General features: G+C 33.2%; 1 protein-coding gene across 1 annotated transcript; it reads left to right on the top strand.

The window, feature by feature from the left end:
- The first annotated feature begins 19897 nt into the window (after positions 1 to 19897).
- Positions 19898 to 21828, top strand: LOC122518680 (serine/threonine-protein kinase pakE-like). Its single transcript, XM_043637711.1, has 6 exons — positions 19898 to 19980; positions 20176 to 20360; positions 20824 to 21135; positions 21240 to 21404; positions 21519 to 21631; positions 21751 to 21828. Exons 2-6 carry the CDS (start codon positions 20210 to 20212, stop codon positions 21826 to 21828), a joined length of 819 nt encoding a protein of 272 aa, XP_043493646.1. The 5' UTR covers positions 19898 to 19980; positions 20176 to 20209.
- Positions 21829 to 21845: the final 17 nt, after the last annotated feature.

The following is a 21845-nucleotide window of genomic DNA, read 5'->3' on the forward strand; positions in this document are numbered from 1 at the left end:
TTTACCTAATGATTCTGTTTTCGTCTCTGTTAACGATTCTACTTTATATATATATATATATATAATTTTAATTACCGAAATTGAATGAGAAACATATCAACAGAATGGACAACGGAAGAATTGTCAGAATTGTCAGAATTGTACGGGATAAGTCACCGGTTGGCCGCAGAAGCACGGGGCGCCCACGAAAACGATGGTGCGACAATTTAACAGTGCAATAGGCAGAAAAAAACGTCGTTACGAAACAGGCAATTTGCCTAAACTAAAGAATGAAGAAGAAGAAGAAGAAGAAATTGAATGAGAGAGGATACTTTGTTAAACGAAGATAATAATTCGAGCTCTCTAAAAATTAGAATACGTATCTGTACAACGAACGAGAAACGTAGATAAAGAAAAAAAGAAAATTTTGGTATGGAGAAAAGATAGAAACAGAGGAAGAAGACCTTCCTACAGAGAAAGAGAGAGGGGGTCCTCTTTACGAAGCTAAAAATCTTTCTGTCAGTTAGATGGATGCACAATTACGAGAGATATGCAACGAACCATTTTCCAAGTAGCGATAAAAAGCAACAGAAACAGAAATAACAAAACAAAACAAAACAAAACAAACAAGGCAAAGTAACAACAACAACAACAACAACCATACAAAATAACGAACGTTAGCAAAAGTAGGAACAGTGTAGGAGGAATGGCAAAAGCACGTTTCGTTCGTACGAGGCGTGGCTAGTGTGGTGGTGCTGATGGTAGGTCGGTTTGGAGAACGAATCCTACGAGTTAGAAAGAAAAAGATACAACGAGAGCAAGATAGATAGATAGATAAAGGTAGAAATGAGAGAGAGAGAGAGAGAGATAGAGAGAAAGATGGACGTAGATGTTATCCTCGATCCAAATTGCTACGTAAAAGAGACTCGTACGAAACAGTAAGCCCGTATCGTATCGTTGAAATTTTTTCTTTTTCCAATCCCCCTGCTCTCCTTCAAACTCCTCTAGCTCTTTTGCTTTTCGTAGCAGCGATATGAGGATGAGGCTGAGGATGAAGAGGAAGAGGTGGAGGTGGATGAATGGTGAAATTACGAATCCGAAAGGATGCGCACAACCTGTCGGCGACGTTTTTGTGAAGTAACAATATGCGTCATGAGAAAGTAGGATGGGTTGGTGTTGGGTATGGATGAAAAAAGTACCTGTTCCAAGAGGAAACGGTGTACAACGGTGTACGATTGTAGAAAGCACCGATTCCACCTCTACCAACCCTCACCCTCACCCTCACCCTCACCCTCACCATCGTCCAGGGGGCTTCTCTCTCTCTCTTTCTCTCTGTTGGAAGGAGAGAAAGTGCGACATTATCGCTTACGTAGGTGCAAAGCGGATTACAAAGGAGTTAAAAGTATTAAAATCACGATGTATTTTAGCTCCGCGAAGCTCTGTATCCTCGAGTCGAGTGAATGAGCGAGCGTTGGATAGATAGAATGAAGGATGAGGATGAATATATAAAGTAACGGAGAAAGAGAGAGAGAATCGAAGGGAGCCCTGTGGATGGTAGCAGAGAAGATTCAGGAGAAGGGCAAGCGAATAGAAAGAGACAAAGTGTAGTAGAGTGGCGTGGAGAGTAAAACGGCAGAGAGACAACAAGAGAGAGAGAGAGAGAGAAGGAAGAGGTAAAGGAGGTAGAGGTGGTGGAGGGGGAGGGGGTGGAAAGACAGAAGGGAAGAAGAGAGGAGAGAGGCCAAAGAGACCAAAAGAAGATGAGGACAGGAACGGGGGAGAGAGTGGGACCGAGTGAAAGAGAAAGAGAAAGAAAATAAGAGAGAGGGGGAGGAAGGGGAGGGGGAGAGTACAGAGTGTATAAGTGCTCCGTCTGCAGAGACGAGAGATGAAAGGCGCAGCGCGCTCGAGGACACAGATACATTTGCCAGGGAGAGGATACTAAAAAATAATGAAAAAAAGAGGCAAAAAGAGAGACGGAAAGGAGAAGGGGGCTGGGGGGGGGTCGTAAGGTAAGGTAAGGGAATGGGTTGGCAAAGGCTAGCTAGAGGAAAATAAATATATAGAATACTTTTTCGCGAGTTGTCCATCCTTTAAGAAAAATGTTTAATCCTAGGAAAATTCGTCGATCCTTTAAGGAAAAAATGTATTCGTAGTTTTTGGTTTTGACGCGAGAACGGGAAAGTGATTGGTGATTTTTGAAGCATAGGTCATATCCCGGGAATTTGATATATTCTTTTATCATTTTAGTTTTCCAGTAGCAAGCCCATCATCTTCTCCTGAAAAAAAATTCGTATCTCTAGGACGGTAGAAAATATTCTTAAAAACGTTTACGTAACTCTGACCGGAATATTTTCTTGTCAGTTCGTCACGAACATAGAAAGAATTAAAGAACACAGCGGATTATTCCTTCTTTACTACAAGTAGTTGGGTTGGGTGGGGTGGGGTAATGGGGAAAGGGTAGGGTAGGGTAAGGCAAAGGGGGTTGCAAAAGTAGGAGAAGAAGAAGAGAGGCCCCGGAGGGTGGTTGCAGAAGAACGGGGTGGAATTAAGCATCTCGCCTGAAGAGACTTCAAGTCACTTCAGCGTGTCGTTCCCTTTCCTTCCTTCCTACCCTTCCCTCTCGTACAACCGCGGCTTCTACGACAAGGATTAAAATCTGCCTGCTATAGCGTTCCCATCCATCCAACCAACCAACCAACCCCTCGCGCTCTTTTCGATATTAAACGGATGTTTCGATATCTCGATTCCGATCGCTTCTTCTCCTACTTGGACGAGGGAACCCTGTTTTTTTTCTTCTTCTTAGTATTATTATTATTATTCTTATTATTCTTCACGTTTCCTCTTATCCATTCGATGGCGGACGCGTCCAAATTGTTAGTAGTAGTAGTAGTAATAATAATCGTAACGATATTTAATAGATATATATCGAATCGAATAAATATTAAATATATAAAGAACGTATTTCAAAATAAGCGTCGTAGATCTAATACCATTAGGTATCACGTTTGCCAACGTTGGGTGTAATATATAAGAAAACGAGGAAGAGGACGAGGAAAAGGCACGAATCGGGTGCAAGGGGGAAGGGTGGCTGGGTGGGTGCAGGGGAGAAGTGGGCTAAAGTGCGCCAAGCGAGTTATGGGGATGTAGTTCGTAGAGTAGAAGACGAGTTTTCTAGTATCTACTAGCATCTACGTTGTTACTAACATTGATGCTGTTGCTGCTACTGGTGGTGACGATAGTGGTGGTGGTACTGGTGGTGGTGGGATGTGTCATGGGATCACCATAAGGTGGAATATTTCGTGAGACCGTATTCGTTGCTTGCTTGCTTGCTTACAGCGTCACGGTCTTTCTCTCTTTCTCCTATAGGAACTTTCCTTCCTTTTCTTTACTCCCATGGGAATTTGGGGATCACCCGTTATATCCCCTGGTCGACGAACGACTGGAAAATAATTTGCAGTTTCCGTTTTCTCGTGGGGAAAATGACCCCGAGTATGTGGAACCCGCCACTGCCGTCGGTAGACGATCATACTACTACTACTATTACTACTATTACTACTACTACTACTACTACTCATCCTTCTTCTTCTTCTTCTTCTTTCATGACTTTGTTCTTTTCTATCGAATTTCCTAGAGAATTTCGTGGCGAATTTACTAAGTAATTTTTCGGGTACCTAATTCGAAAATCATCGATTATCTGATATCTAATTTTATTATATTCCAATGTATATATAAACATCAGGATGAATCAAAAAGTTCGTGCATTTATTGTGTTATAAACTGCATAATGGATTTGGTTTTTTGTAAACTTTACCTTGAAAATATTCATTTCATACGCACGAGCTTTTGGTTATCTTTAATATTATCTGATCATGCATGAGATATTAAAACAAAATCATTGAACTAATTGTCCCGATATATGATTAATTTAACATGAAGAAATAAAACAAAGAGAATGGGATTTGTATAATACAGAAAAAAAACGTGGTCACGTATCTAGAAGAATCTGTCGTATGAAAATCGTATATCTTTTAACTTAGTATATATGTACGTTGATGTAAGTATAGGGGGGCCGTACAGCCGTAACAATTTTACGAAGTCTCGTCTCGATGTGGGTGGGGCAAGGGATGTCCCCCCAACAAACTTTCCGAATAGAGATATATATTTCATTTGATGTATGTAGTATTATATACACATGCTTTCGTTTTGGTATCTCTCATAATCCCATTACTTTCCCTTATCTTTCTGTTTTTTTTTTCTTTTTTATTTTTCTTTTCTCTTATTTATCAAATTGAAGGATCGATAACAAAAATTCATAAATAAGAAAACATACTCTTTCGATGCAAGATCGAGTATAACTAAAATATATACGTGCATTCTTATTCTTTGCGTATGCGTGTATCGTGCGTGAAGTTTGCACATATGAGATGACCGAAAATAGAATGATATCGAATCACGAAACGCTAGGCTAGCATCGGAAAAAAAGGTAGAGAAACATTCGGCTAAACGTTTATAGGCACTTAGGATAAGTTTTCCTGGCGCAACGCTATATGAATAAGTGATAAAGCACAGTACGGGGGTAGGTAGGTAAGGTATATATATAGTGCTGTACGAACGTAGTATAAATTCCAAGAGGTTGTCCTTTCCTGCCTTTCCCTGGAGTGCACCACACCCTCTACCAACCCCTCCAACTAACGGCACAAGGCTTATATTTGATAGATACGACTCGCCAAAGTGCTCATCGTATTTTCTTTAACCGCTGCCATCCACGCATCACCACCACAACCACCCCCTACAACAAATTCGCATTATACTTGCACAACCCTTATTCCGAATTCAAATTATTGTAATGTAATATACAGGTAACTCTCCTACAACACGGAATCCTATAACGCGATTAAAAAAATTGCGAAAATCTTGGTACAGCATTGTATTTTTCTACAGTATTTTTTACTGTATATTTCTGTATATTTTTATTGTATATTTTTCTACAGTATTTTTTACTGTATATTTCTGTATATTTTTATTGTATATTTTTCTGTATATTTTCTGTATATTTTTTTACTGTATATTTACTGTATATTTACTGTATATTTTACTATATATTTATTATAATTACTGTATATTATACAGTATATTTTATACTGTATATACAAATATGTATATATATAACAAATAATTATTTATTATTTGTTATTATTAATTATATATATATTATAATTAAATTATATATTAATTGAATAACAAATGGTCAAAACTAAATTACTTTAAAATAATAAACTCCACACTCACTTAACATTTTCTAGAAACCTATCTACCTGTTATAGGAGGGTTACCTGTATTTTTAAATCAAGCCTTTAAGAGTATCCAAAATCTAAAATAAAAAACCAGGTAACTAAAAGAATAGGAAGTATTTTTTTTCTATTCCTTTTTTCAAATCGATAAAAGAATATTTTTCTATAATATTTAATAGATCGATCCTATGATTGATAAGGCAATCAAAGTTTTACCTTTGAGACTCAACGTTACAAGACGAAGGAGGCAAAATTTGTTCATTTTGCGAAGCTAACGACCCATTAAACACCCCTAGAGGCGGATCAAACCCCTCCTTTGGTGATACACGACATTACCCACTTCATTAATAATCGATAAGCTCTTTGGACCATTACGCGGTTCGAATGGCGATAATTGATAGAATTCATTCAAGGCTTTAAGTAACGCCTTCTAGATACGTTCGAGACAATATACGTTTAATATCATCTTCAATACGTTCAAAATACTCATAAAATTAGTTAAATATACTCATACGCATATCTCATACACTCATACTCATATCACATACACTCATACATAAAATACGTTAAATATACTCATTAAAAAAAGGTTTTCTATTTACCATTACATTTGTCTCCGTAATTTATTTTAACTACTCAGAAAACATTTTTATCGACCACGTTCCGTACGACTCACCCTGTATATCAAATTAATTGAATTTCGATGAATCTCATTGAAGAAAAACGAGCTTCTGGGTTTATCGATAAGTTAACTACGATTTTCAAACGACACACTCGTATCCTCGGGGAGTCCTCCCCCGTATCCTCCCCCCTCTCTCCCTTTCTTTCCTTATATACTCAAAGAAGATAAGACGAGGGGTTAGGAGGAATAAGAGAACTGGAAAATAAAATGAAGGTTGGATAAAGGATCGCAAGGTTGGCTTACCGAGCTGTCGAAGATCGAAGGCATCTTATGTGGTATGCTTTTTCGAATGCTCGTTGCAAGGCTTTAAGGGATAACCTTTTCTCTCTCTTTCTTTCCCTTTTACATTCTTCCATCGAACCATTGACGCTTTCGTTTGCTTCCAAAGAGCTCGGTGGCAAGGTACGTAAAAGTATAGTTAGTTTGTAGTCCTTCTTCTTCTTACGGCTCCACTGGGGGCCGCATTAAAATGCCTCGAATTGTTTACTGCTCGTGCGCCATGTAATATCTACTGTAAACCATGCCAGGATAAAACCTACTCACCCCCTTCTATTTCTCAACCTCTATCTTTTTTCTATTTCTCTCTCAGAAACTTCTCTTTCTTTTCCTATACTCTTTTATATTCCAACGTTATTACTATGGTACACGAAATTATTTATAAAATTACAGAAAAAGAACCTACTAGGCATGGGATGGAACTTTACTTTGTCGATAAAGAGTTTCCCCATTGCCCTTTTTTTCTTTCATTCTATTCTCTTTTTGAAGTTATACTTCTTTTGGCGCGTTTGGGAAAATGTAATGGGAGTGATTTTTTTTTTCCGAACGACACCATGAAGTTTGTCGGTATTTATAACGCGCGGCAAAGCTATTTCAAATTTACGGCGTGAAGTTGTCTTTTTTCTCAAGCGGGTCACCCATCTAATTACTAATCGTACTCAGCGCTGCTTGACTTAAATAATCGAGCGGGAACCAATGCTACCACAGCGCCACGGCCGTTGACGCATAAACTAATTCGATATATCTCTCTTATATTAACTGTGAACTGATATCTATATTATATTTTATTATTCTTTCTAATATATATAATATATCGATCGATTGAAAATATGTTTCTTTCCTTTTTTTTTAAATAATAATAATAATAAATTTTTTTTGTTAAGTTATTTTTTGAAGTTATTTTTGAAGTTATTGAGGTTATGTTCGTTTTAATACGGCAGAGAAGTATAACTTCTTACGTGCGTACATAAGTACACACACCAGTTTTTTTATTCTTTCTTATATATATATATATAATTATTATTTTTTTTTAAGTTATTTCTTTTCTTTGAAGTATTGTTTAAGTTATTATTGAGGTTATTGAGGTTATGTTCGTTTTGGTACGGCAGATAAGTATAACTTCTTACGTGAGTACATAAGTACACACACCAGTTTTTTTTTTAAGTTATTTCTTTTCTTTGAAGTTTTTTTTTGAAGTTATTATTGAGGTTATTGAGGTTATGTTCGTTTTGGTACGGCAAAGAAGTATAACTTCTTACGTGCGTACATAAATACACACACCAGTTTTTCTTCTTCTTCTTATTCTTTTCTATAATTTTATTTCTTTAGCCTCTAAACTGAACTCGACGTCGTCCTAGTGGAAAAATAAAGAATATACCGATCGTATATACCACAGTATATGCCTTATTTTGGCTTCGTGCCTGCTACAATTATTGGCTTGGCAAATAAGTCTGGATTTTTTGCTTGGCAACTAAACGAGTGCGGTTACTTTAACAACAAAATCTTACGAGAGAAGACCATAGGTAATACGATTCGTCACGAATCCTGTTTCCTTTACTCGTGTATTCCTGGCACTTTAAAATTAGGGATGAAAGTGAGAAAGATTGGGGATGTTTCTTTCGGTAAACGAAACGAAACGAAAACAAATCAATAAAGAAACATCGAGATAACAAATATTGTTTAAATTCTTAACTGATATCAAAATATTCCAACCATTCTGTTTTCAACTAAACGAGGGTGTTTATTTTAACAGAAATAATTCAAATAATAATTAATTTTTCTTTGAAGATTTGAACTGGTCGAGTAATCATTTCAATTCAAAAGTAGGTGTATGTGTAGGTAAAAAAAGAGAAAAAGTAACAAAAATAAAGAGAGAAAGAGAGAGAGAATCCGATCGAACGAGGTTGTTAGATAGATACCTGTTCATTCTACGCATGTAAACAGGACCTTCCTCCCTTTCGTATACTCCTACTGTAACGGACCAACGACCGTTTTGTATAAACCAAGCTCGAACTTTTGTCGTAAACTATACGCTTTATGCTTGGATAGAGAGAAAGCGCGGCACGCATCTGTGCGGGACGATTAGGCGATGCGGAGTGAAAAGGAATAGAGAGAAGAGAGAGAGAGAGAGAGAGGGAGGATGGAGAGGGTGGAAAGAGGAAACGGAGGGTGGTCCGGGAGAGCTGGTTTCAATTAGAAGGCAGTAACTCTCCCGGGCATTGTTCATTTCACTCTAGATTTGTATTCCCCGTTTGTTTGTTCCCTTCGCATTTGCGTTAACCTGAGCAAAAGCGAACTGCCATGAAGCGCGTAGTGGTACGCGATCGTACGGCCCGAGTGGAAAACTATCTTCTTCTCTCTTTATACACGTCTACTATGCATATGTATATAAAATAAAAGTAAAAAAAAAAAAAAAGTAAAAACAAAGAAATAATTTTAGAAAAAATACCACGAATTATGGGATCATTATTTTGCTATAAATAAGTCATAGGAAATATCGTGGAACTGTGAGGGGGTGGAAGGTCTTACGACGATTAGCCCATATTCTCCCAGTGCGTTGAATATTAACGGGAAACTACATAAACATATCCTTCTCTCCCCCACCCTCTTTCTCTTTCTCTTTCATTCTAAATATATATTAACTGATTGTGAGTAAGCAAACAACGAGCTGTTGGAAGTCTCGAGTGTATTCCACATTGGCAACACACTTCTACACGCTTATGTACCTTTCCTTCCCTGTTCCAACACCTAACTACCTCCTTCACCCCCCACCCGGTCCCACCACCGCCCCCAAACCACCCCCAAGTTACCCTTTTCATCGTACGTATTCCTTCGCGCGTATACTCGAGCGCGCTTTTACACGAATCCCATGCTCGTGTGTGTCTATGTATACGGAAGAAATTAATCTACAGACTTATGCGCACGCCTACTTTATGCGTTTACGGTAGACGACGTCGTACATTCGGATATTTCCCGTTCTCCTGTGCGAGGGCTGCGAACGTCGTAACGAAATTCACGCTCTGAGCTTTCCTTCTCCGTCCTTTTCAACCTACCCACTCACCCAACCCTTTCCTACCGTTTCTTTTCTTAAGAAGAACGAGTCTTACTCCGTTGAAAATAAACTCGATTAGTCGATTAGCCAATAAAACCTCACGTATGGATAACACTGTTGTCAAATACGTGTGAAAATGATTATACGTGTGTATGTATTAGGTTGTCCCATAAGTTCTTTCCGTGTAATGCTATCTATGACTACGAGCAAAATAAAGGAAAGAACTTATGGGACAACCTAATATATTCGCAAATGTTCAAGTCGTTGGAAAAAGCTTATTAATTTAGTTCGTATTAATTAACAACGGTATGTACATAATAATCAACTTCACCTCGTTCAATTATATTATCTATAATTCGATCAAAGACAATCGATAGATCGTTTTGAAAATGTCATAAAACAAGCAGTTCGTCGATTTATCCTCGCACGAATCGGATTGTGATAAGAACGTTCTCAAAATATAAATCATCCGATCGATGACGTATAACTAAGAGTTTAACGTATGAACAAAAAATACAAAGTATGTTAATCGATACGTAATTATATGAAAAACAACGACCAATAAAAGGTAATAATTTAAACTTCTAACCGTTAGGACCTCACAAATTTAGAATACAATCAACCCTTTTCCCTTTTCTCTCATTTTTCTCATGTATAAGTATAAACATCGATCATTCTAAAAGGTAGCAAAGTATCGTCATCAAATTCCTTCCCGTCCCCTCGAATAGAAAATTCTACGGAAGTTGAGATTACTCGTTGTTTTCCTTCCAATATTTTTGTTCTTTTTGTCCCCCTTATTCCGCATAGCTTTTGCATCGAAAGGCAAAGTTATCAAGGCTAATTTTTCGGCTTTGTCGCATCCCTCGTTGGCCAGCAGCCGCCGGTTCGTTACTCCGCTGCCTACCACTGCCACTGTTTTTAATAACCTAATGGCTCTTACGCGGTACATTATGTTGGTATCACCAACAACCCCTATCTCCTACTCTAACACCACCACTACCACCACCACCTCATCATCTTCTTCTTCTTCTTATTCTTGGTATTCTCTCTCTCATCTCTCATTCGTTCGTTCGTTCGTTCGTTCGTTCGTTTCTTTATTCAGGTTTTTCGTCGAAAGGACAAAAATATCCGAACCGAGTCCCTCGTTTCGCCTTGAAATTCGTGACGAGTTCGTTGCAAGTCAAAAGAGGAAAAATAAAAAGCTAGAGAAAGAGAGAGAAAGTAATAATAGTAGTAGTAGTAGTAGTAGTAGGAGTTAGAGTAGGGGTAGGAGTATGATCGAAGGGGGTAGCAGCACGCAACGAGAATGGAAAGCACCCCTTACACCCCTCTCTCTCCTGGGGTGGTGGCTACGTAGAAATCTTTCGCGATTTCCCTCCAACCTTTTTTTCCAACCTTCACCCTCCCTTTCTCTTTCTCTTGCTCTGTTTCTTTTTCCCCGTTGCCCACCCCTCTCGCCCACTTGGCCGAACGATCGTTCGCTCGTTGTCAGAAAGAACGAAGCGATCGCTTAACTCTTCTTCGGTCTCATTCCTTTGCCATTTCTCGTTCAATGGATGGAGGAGAGTCGTGATTTTCCTTTCATTCTTCCTTTCTTTATTTCTTTCTTTATTTCTTTCTTTCTTTCTTTATTTCTCTACCCACCCGCCGTTATGATTCTCCGTTTACGGAAAGAGAAAGAGAACAAAAAAAGAAAGAAGAGAAGAGAAAAGAAACGAGGGTGGTTGGTTCAGCTCGATTCTCGAAGCTTGTATTGTTATCAGTTTTGTTAGCTCTCTATCTTCTTTGTTTCTTACCATTTTATTATTTTAATTTACCTCTTTATTCTATATTCAATTATATACTCTAAGAAATGATCTATCTTTTAGTAAATATACAAAAATTAAAAGATTAAAAATGAAAAGAAACGAGGGTGGTTAGTTCAGCTCGATTCTCGAAGCTGGTTAATACCAGTAGTATTAATAATATAATAATTTAATCAATAATAATTTATCAGTAATAACCAATCATAATTTATCAGTTTTGTTAGCTCTCTATCATCTTTGTTTCTTACCATTTTATTATTTTAATTTACCTCTTTATTCTATATTCAATTATATACTCTAAGAAATGATTTATTTTTTAGTAAATATAAAAAAATTAAAAGATTAAAAATTAAAAGAAACGAGGGTGGTTGGTTCAGCTCGATTCTCGAAGCTGGTTAATACCAGTAGTATTAATAATATAATAATAATTTAATCAATAATAATTTATCAGTAATAACCAATCATAATTTATCAGTTTTGTTAGCTCTCTATCATCTTTGTTTCTTACCATTTTATTATTTTAATTTACCTCTTTATTCTATATTTCATTATATACTCTAAGAAATGATCTATCTTTTAGTAAATATACAAAAATTAAAAGATTAAAAATTAAAAGATACGAGGGTGGTTGGTTCAGCTAGATTCTCGAAGCTGGTTAATACCAGTAGTATTAATAATATAATAATAATTTAATCAATAATAATTTATCAGTAATAACCAATCATAATTTATCAGTTTTGTTAGCTCTCTATCATCTTTGTTTCTTACCATTTTATTATTTTACTTTTACCTCTTTATTCTATATTTCATTATATACTCTAAGAAATGATCTATCTTTAGTAAATATACAAAAATTGAAAGATTACAAATTAAAAGAAACGAGGGTGGTTGGTTCAGCTCGATTCTCGAATCTGGTTAATACCAGTAGTATTAATAATATAATAATTTTAATCAATAATAATTTATCAGTAATAACCAATCATAATTTATCAGTTTTGTTAGCTCTCTATCATCTTTGTTTCTTACCATTTTATTATTTTAATTTACTTCTTTATTCTATATTTCATTATACACTCTAAGAAATGATCTATCTTTTAGTAAATATACAAAAATTAAAAGATTAAAAATTAAAAGAAACGAGGGTGGTTGGTTCAGCTCGATTCTCGAAGCTGGTTAATACCAGTAGTATTAATAATATAATAATAATTTAATCAATAATAATTTATCAGTAATAACCAATCATAATTTATCAGTTTTGTTAGCTCTCTATCATCTTTGTTTCTTACCATTTTATTATTTTAATTTACCTCTTTATTCTATATTTCATTATATACTCTAAGAAATGATCTATCTTTTAGTAAATATACAAAAATTAAAAGATTAAAAATTAAAAGAAACGAGGGTGGTTGGTTCAGCTCGATTCTCGAAGCTGGTTAATACCAGTAGTATTAATAATATAATAATAATTTAATCAATAATAATTTATCAGTAATAACCAATCATAATTTATCAGTTTTGTTAGCTCTCTATCATCTTTGTTCCTTACCATTCTATTTTTTATTTTTACCTTTTTATTCTATATTTCATTATATACTCTAAGAAATGATCTATCTTTTAGTAAATATACAAAAATTAAAAGATTAAAAATTAAAAGAAACGAGGGTGGTTGGTTCAGCTCGATTCTCGAAGCTTGTATTATTATCAGTTTTGTTAGCTCTCTATCATCTTTGTTTCTTACCATTTTATTATTTTAATTTACCTCTTTATTCTATATTTCATTATATACTCTAAGAAATTATCTATCTTTTGGTAAATATACAAAAATTAAAAGATTACAAATTAAAAGAAACGAGGGTGGTTGGGTAAGCTCGATTCTCGAAGCTTGTATTATTATCAGTTTTGTTAGCTCTCTATCATCTTTGTTTCTTACCATTTTATTATTTTAATTTACCTCTTTATTCTATATTTCATTATATACTCTAAGAAATGATCTATCTTTTAGTAAATATACAAAAATTAAAAGATTAAAAATTAAAAGAAACGAGGGTGGTTGGTTCAGCTCGATTCTCGAAGCTTGTATTATTATCAGTTTTGTTAGCTCTCTATCATCTTTGTTTCTTACCATTCTATTTTTTTATTTTTACCTCTTTATTCTATATTTCATTATATACTCTAAGAAATGATCTATCTTTTAGTAAATATACAAAAATTAAAAGATTAAAAATTAAAAGAAACGAGGGTGGTTGGTTCAGCTCGATTCTCGAAGCTTGTATTCTTATCAGTTTTGTTAGCTCTCTATCATCTTTGTTTCTTACCATTTTATTATTTTAATTTACCTCTTTATTCTATATTTCATTATATACTCTAAGAAATGATCTATCTTTTAGAATAAATATACAAAAAATTAAAAGATTTATTTGATATTGCGCAATGCGACGAATTTCTTTCCTGCCGTATATCGATGTATGCAAGAAATTTCGTATACTGACTGGCGAGTTCATGTATATATTATATATATATGTATATATATATTCTTTATATATATAGAAGCTTTCAAATAGATAGAAAGAAAGAAAGATATAGTCTAAAGTCGAATCTACGGGCGAAGGAAAAGCCAACGAAGCGAAATGGTCTGGAATTATCGCTAGGATTACTTCTATTCAAAATCTTCTCTGCTTCGGATGACCACTAGTACCTTCCTACTATTACTACTACTATTACTATTACTACTACTATTACTACATCACAGACTGCAATGACCCAGATCGGTTTTCTCTCTCTTTCTTCTCTCGTAGCTTTCTTCAACGTTTAAACGTTTTCTTTAAATCGATAGGAAAAAAAGGATACCTGTCCGTATATTATTTTTAAATTAATCAAAGTTAAACAAAACGCGATTAGATATCTCAAATATTATTCGATATATATTATTCATCTCTATTGTATTATTAACACAAATTGTTCTAATTTCCGTAAGATTATTTTTTGATTGTATAATAGGAAAATAAGGAAGGAATAAAACGAATGAAATGTAGAAAATAATAATAAAATGCGACTGATTACGATTCAGAAAGCAGTCTCTGTGATATTTTCTCCTCTCTCTCTCTCTCTCTCTCTCTTTTTAAGATTTTACGATCGGACGTTTTTAATTTCCCGCGCGCGCGCGCGCGTCTACACACGTGGGTTCTTTTTAAAAGAAAGTCCAACTGAATGCAAATTCTGACAGGAAAGTTATGCGCACCGAGAAATTAATATGCTCCAGCCCGTGTTTCCAACCTCTCTATACTTTTCCTTCCTCCAAAGAATCGGAATTTAACGGCTCGTTATGTATACCTATACCTCTATAATACATACAAATACATAGTATATATATAACATATATATTATATACAGTAACTCGCTTTTTAATATTCAAACATCATGGCTTTTTTTTTTTAAATATGATTCCCATGTACACTTATTTAAAGTTTATAAAATTATAGTACACGTTTCTAATATTTACTTGAATTTACTTGCAATCACTTTGATATGTTGAAAATAATTTCTTCATTCTACTGTTAAATGTAATATAATACTAACTATAATAATTCTTTAAGATCAAAGAACATCATGGCTTTTTTTTAAATATAATTGCCTTGTACATTTATATTTAAAATTTATAAAATTGTAGTACACGTTTCTAATATTTACTTGAATTTACTTGCAATCACTTTGATATGTTGAAAATAATTTTCTTCATTCTACTGTTAAATGTAATATAATACTAACTATAATAATTCTTTAAGATCAAAGAACATCATGGCTTTTTTTAAATATAATTGCCCTGTACATTTATTTAAAGTTTATAAAATTGTAGTACACGTTTCTAATATTTACTTGAATTTACTTGCAATCACTTTGATATGTTGAAAATCATTTTCCCCATTCTACTGTCAAATATAATATAATACTAACTATAATAATTCTTTAAGATCAAAGAACATCATGGTTTTTTTTTTTAAATATAATTGCCCTGTACACTTATTTAAAGTTTATAAAATTATAGTACACGTTTCTAATATTTACTTGAATTTACTTGCAATCACTTTGATATGTTGAAAATAATTGTCCTCATTCTACTGTTAAATATAATATAATACTAACTATAATAATTCTTTAAGATCAAAGAACATCATGGCTTTTTTTTAAATATAATTGCCTTGTACATTTATATTTAAAATTTATAAAATTGTAGTACACGTTTCTAATATTTACTTGAATTTACTTGCAATCACTTTGATATGTTGAAAATAATTTTCTTCATTCTACTGTTAAATGTAATATATACTAACTATAATAATTCTTTAAGATCAAAGAACATCATGGCTTTTTTTTAAATATAATTGCCCTGTACATTTATTTAAAGTTTATAAAATTGTAGTACACGTTTCTAATATTTACTTGAATTTACTTGCAATCACTTTGATATGTTGAAAATCATTTTCCCCATTCTACTGTCAAATATAATATAATACTAACTATAATAATTCTTTAAGATCAAAGAACATCATGGTTTTTTTTTTTAAATATAATTGCCCTGTACACTTATTTAAAGTTTATAAATTATAGTACACGTTTCTAATATTTACTTGAATTTACTTGCAATCACTTTGATATGTTGAAAATAATTGTCCTCATTCTACTGTTAAATAAATATAATACTAACTATAATAATTCTTTAAGATCAAAGAACATCATGGCTTTTTTTAAATATAATTGCCTTGTACATTTATATTTAAAATTTATAAAATTGTAGTACACGTTTCTAATATTTACTTGAATTTACTTGCAATCACTTTGATATGTTGAAAATAATTTTCTTCATTCTACTGTTAAATGTAATATAATACTAACTATAATAATTCTTTAAGATCAAAGAACATCATGGCTTTTTTTTAAATATAATTGCCCTGTACATTTATTTAAAGTTTATAAAATTGTAGTACACGTTTCTAATATTTACTTGAATTTACTTGCAATCACTTTGATATGTTGAAAATCATTTTCCCCATTCTACTGTCAAATATAATATAATACTAACTATAATAATTCTTTAAGATCAAAGAACATCATGGTTTTTTTTTTTAAATATAATTGCCCTGTACACTTATTTAAAGTTTATAAAATTATAGTACACGTTTCTAATATTTACTTGAATTTACTTGCAATCACATAATTTTCCCCATTCTACTGTTAAATATAATATAATACTAACTATAATAATTCTTTAAGATCAAAGAACATTATGGCTTTTTTTTAATATAATTGCCCTGTACACTTATTTAAAGTTTATAAAATTATAGTACACGTTTCTAATATTTACTTGAATTTACTTGCAATCACTTTGATATGTTGAAAATAATTTTCTTCATTCTACTGTTAAATATAATATAATAATAAATATAATAATTCTTTAAGATCAAAGAACATCATGGCTTTTTTTTAAATATAATTGCCCTGTACACTTATTTAAAGTTTATAAAATTATAGTACACGTTTCTAATATTTACTTGAATTTACTTGCAATCACTTTGATATGTTGAAAATAATTGTCCTCATTCTACTGTTAAATATAATATAATACTAACTATAATAATTCTTTAAGATCAAAGAACATCATGGCTTTTTTTTAAATATAATTGCCCTGTTCACTTATTTAAAGTTTATAAAATTATAGTACACGTTTCTAATATTTACTTGAATTTACTTGCAATCACTTTGATATGTTGAAAATAATTTTCTTCATTCTACTGTTAAATATAATATAATACTAACTATAATAATTCTTTAAGATCAAAGAACATCATGGCTTTTTTTTTAAATATAATTGCCCTGTATACTTATTTAAAGTTTATAAAATTATAGTACACGTTTCTAATATTTACTTGAATTTACTTGCAATCACTTTGATATGTTGAAAATCATTTTCCCCATTCTACTGTTAAATATGTTACTGTTAATATAATACTGTTAATATAGTACTGTTAATATAGTAATATGTACTGTTAATATAATACTAACTATAATAATTCTTTAAGATCAAAGAAAAATGAAGTCCCACGGATCGATACTTCGTCTAACAAGATATCCAAATTATTTTCACGTTACTTTAATCATCCTATGTATAACATTTTACCAATCGTATGGTACGAGTGAAAGATACCTATCTAATAGAAATACTTATAAGAAAGAGGATACGGAAAACACTAAAGATATACAAGAAAATAAGGTAAGCGAAGAAAAATTGAGAATTTAATTCACATTTCAAAATTGAAATCAATTTAATGTTTCTTTCATAAAACGTATATTTAATAACTACGAAAATATTCACAATTCAATATTACACACCTCTACCTGTACGTGTATGTGTATCAACAAAAAATAATTCAGTATAAGTAGGTGTGAGCATTTTTTTTAATTTTTTTCATTGTTCGATCTCATCTTCTCCTCTCTCTCTCTCTCTCTCATGTTTCTTTCGATAAACGTATATTTAATAACTACAAAAATATTCATTTCCTATTACACACCTCTACGTTTATGTGTACGTGTATGTGTATTAATAAAAAATAATTCAGTATAAGTAGGTGTGAGCTTTTTTTTTAATTTTTTTCATTGTTCGATCTCATCTTCTCCTCTCTCTCTCTCTCTCATGTTTCTTTCGATAAACGTATATTTAATAACTACGAAAATATTCATTTCCTATTACACACCTCTACGTTTATATGTACGTGTATGTGTATTAACAAAAAATAATTCAGTATAAGTAGGTATGCGAGTTTTTTTTTAATTTTTTCATTGTTCGATCTCACCTTCTCCTCTCTCTCTCTCTTTCTCTCTTTTTTTTCGAGTGATTCGTCCTTACGCCGGATGACAAAATGACAAAGGGAGAGTAGAGTCGCCCTCAGGCTTGCGATATTACCGTTTCCGTTTCGGAACTACTGCGAATACACGCACATATATACACACACACACATACACACACATATATATACACACCCACCTCGTCTCGGTCCAACCCCCACTCCCAACCTTACACCCTTTTTTTTTACGAACCTTTTCCGCGTGCACACCAGTACCCGAAAACCGTCTCGTGATTGATTATGCTCGGTGTACTTTTGGCTGGTACCGGTCCTCAAGCTAAAGCGCGATTGATCGAACGAAAGAAACCTGAACCTTCGTTTGAGAAAAAGATATGGATAACTTGAGAAATAAAAAGGGAGACACAGAGGGAAAGAGAAGGAGAGAAATATTGCGAGATCATTTGCAAGAATTTTCTACACCCATTTGCTGAAAATTCTTATTTAATCGTTTACACTCGAATTTTATATCGATACACGAGTTAAATATATCCATGATATTAAAAAAGAAAGAATCATATCTTAAATGTCATTATTACTGTAATCAAATATAATTATATTTGAATCGTTCGCGTAGGAATCTTATTTCGTATAAGTCGAATAATAATTTATACGATAAAGATATTTTGTTAAAATGTCATTCGTAATGAAAATGAAATTTCTAAAACAGTCCGTGGTTAAGAAAAGACTTGACATAGATAGAAAAAAAAAAGAAGTGTCTCTTAAAAACGATGAAAAAAAAAAGAAAAAGAATAAGGGAGAAAAGAAAAAAGATGAAGTGGAGAAAATGAAAGGGCGTTAAGGGAAAGGACAGGTAGTGGTGGTGGTGGTTATTTGCTTAAATGCCACCTATAATTGGGTGTAAAAGTGGTTGTTTTTTTTTGTACTTTCTCTCCTTGTTTACCATGAAGTAGAATAAGAAGAAGAATAATGATAATAAAATGAGGGAAAGGACGAAGGACAAGAGTAGGGAAGGGTAGAAGAGAACGTACATTGGAAGCACCTTTCTCTCTCTTTCTTTTCTTGAAGCCCTTTAAGCATCTCCTACCTATAAGGTCGAGTTTTCTAGCCCTTTTCCGCGTACTGGCAGCCACCTGATGGTTGCTGGTGCTGTTCACTGTTCACTGTTGGATGTTCGCTGTTAGCTACTGGCTTGCTAGGTTCCTAGCTTCCTAGCTTGCTTGCTGGCTGGCTGGCTCACAAGGGCCCGCAGGGAATGAGATGCAGATTGCCAGAGGCCACTTCACCCGCTAGAGGGAGTGAATTTTTAATAACACCGAGACCGTACCTGCGGCTTCTCGCGTTCCTCTATGTAGAATCCCATTGTCTTCTCCTCTTGCCCACTCTCTTTTCCCTTTCTTTCTTTCTATCTTTCTTTCTTTCTTTATTTCTCTTTTACCCATCGCGTCCGTACGCGCTGCTCACCAACCGAGAAAAAAAAAGAAAAAGGACAAAACGAATACGATGCGTAACGGAACCGTACCGGTGTTATTATAACGCGCCAACATGTTGAAAAAAGGGAGAGTGAGAGGGAACGAGGTGGATTGGTAGAATGGGAGGGAACAAGAATTGTCAACGACAAGACACTTCGCACAGTTCTTCTTACAAAACGTTTTCTTCGGATTTCTTCTTTTTTTTTTTCTTTCTTTACTTTCTTTTAACGAAACTTAGAATATACGAGAAATTAGTATGACAGAGAGAGAGGGGGAGGGAAATGTGTAATACGATTGACAATTAATTTTATTCTTTAACTGATAATTCATTTAATTCTTTAATTATGCAATATTATTATTATTTGTTAATATACTTTTTTCTTTTTTCAGATCGATCAAAGTGAATCGATCGATTCGGTGCATCATAGATCGGCTAAAATTACAAACGAATCTGATAGTCCTGCTTTACGTTCCTTCTTGAAGAATATTTTAAAAGCACGTTACGAATTGAAGTGGATAGATCGTGCTGCTATTAATCGATTAAATCAACCAAATCCTTTCTCAGAGTACGTTATAATTTCAATTATTTTCAAATCGTTATGATGTATAGAATAACATGAAAGGAATTGTGTTTCGAGTGTAAACACTTAAAATACGTTATTCATGCGTGATAATATTTATAGAAGTTTTATATAGAAATCTAATCTTACAAAAGAATCTTTTATATATATATAAAAATGTTCTTTCTTTCGCAAATTTAGATCGAATAAAGCTATCATCGATAAAAGAGATATTATGAAAGAGGGAAGACCATCGAACGATCTTAGAACTTTTTCTTTAAACGATCGCTTGAATTCTAATCAAAATCTTCGATATGAAAGAAGCAACAGAGATAATCGATGGATTCGTGATTATGTAATCCCTTATACGAATAACGACATTTCAGGTTTCGAATTTATGATATTGCTAAATGTAAATTACATAAGTTAGTTTTTTGACAAAAGTATAATCAGTCATTTTGAACTATAAATAGACGTATATATATATATATATATGTATATATGTGGGATGCGAACACCTCCAAGCCAAACACTTAAATAGGCATTCGTGAGGAGATTGGACGGTGGGCCCTGGATAGCTCAATTGGTTAAAGAGCAGTCAGTCGCTCGGAAAGCGGAAGATCCGGGTTCGAGTCCCGGTCCTCCAGTCAGTCCAACGGCCCAATTTTTTCTCGAATCCTACATATATAATAATAATAATATATATATAATAATAATAATAATAATATATATATGTATGCATATTAAAATAAATAATAATATAAATGAATAATTATTAATATAACTGAAAATAAAAAAAAAGGTAAATGTTGATAGGAAATGAGGAAAAAATTTCATCTCAAAATTTAGATCCGAAGATTTATGCGCAAAACAAAAGAGAATCCCCTAACACCGAAGAATCGTTGGAAGAACTGAAACGTACCGTATTAGAATTAAAAGAAAATCTGACAAGAAGAAACGAAAATTCTGAAAGAAATAAAGCTATAGAAAAAGCTATCCTAAATAATAAGGAAAACGAAAAACTCAGCGAGGAAAATCCGTTGAAAAGGATTAGCAAAAATAAACGCAAGAAAGATCCGTCGTTCTTACAATCGAAAGGTCAAAAACATACTGAACGATCATCAGCAGCAGCTCTCGTGAGAGGAAATGTTAACAACGCGAGTACGTACGGATTTGTTTGCTTATTGTTTGCTAATTTTTATATAAAAATATAAATATTATCGGAATGATGATTTTAACTGAAAAATATTTATTAATTTATATAGAATTATCTTGGTTGAACGAGGCAGAATCACCGGAGGAAATGATCGAGTCTGATAAATCGCTTAATAATGTGGGAAATCAAGATAGAAGCGTGATACTTTTGAGAAATAAGAGAACGAATTTGAGGAATGATCCTTTCAACGGAAGGGAAATGAATTTATATAAACGTAAGAAACGTAGCAAAGGAAATATTAATAAAGATAATAATTTCAAAGAATATTCGTATTACGATAAATCAAATAAAGACACTAATAATTATTGGAAAACAAATAATTACAAAGAATTAACTAACGTCGATGATTTGATAGCACAACAAGCAAAACTTCTTGATTACGATAATACCAATAATAATAATAATAATAAGAATAAAAATGTACTAAGTGAAACTGAACAAGTAATAAAACGTAAAAGTTCGGAAAGACGATTATTCTCGATAATAGAAAAGGAAAGTAATAATCGATCATTGTCGGATAATGAGAATAAATGTTTCATTGGTAAAAAACATCAACGTAGAATTCTACAAAGTTACGAGGAAGAAAATTTGGAAGAAGATTTTCTTACCAAAGAAGAAAATCATTCGAAAAGGAATGAGATAAGTAAAGTCGCCA

The sequence above is a fragment of the Polistes fuscatus genome, unplaced genomic scaffold (genome assembly GCF_010416935.1).
Source record: "Polistes fuscatus isolate 324 unplaced genomic scaffold, CU_Pfus_HIC Scaffold26, whole genome shotgun sequence".
Classification (NCBI taxonomy): Eukaryota; Metazoa; Arthropoda; class Insecta; order Hymenoptera; family Vespidae; genus Polistes; species Polistes fuscatus.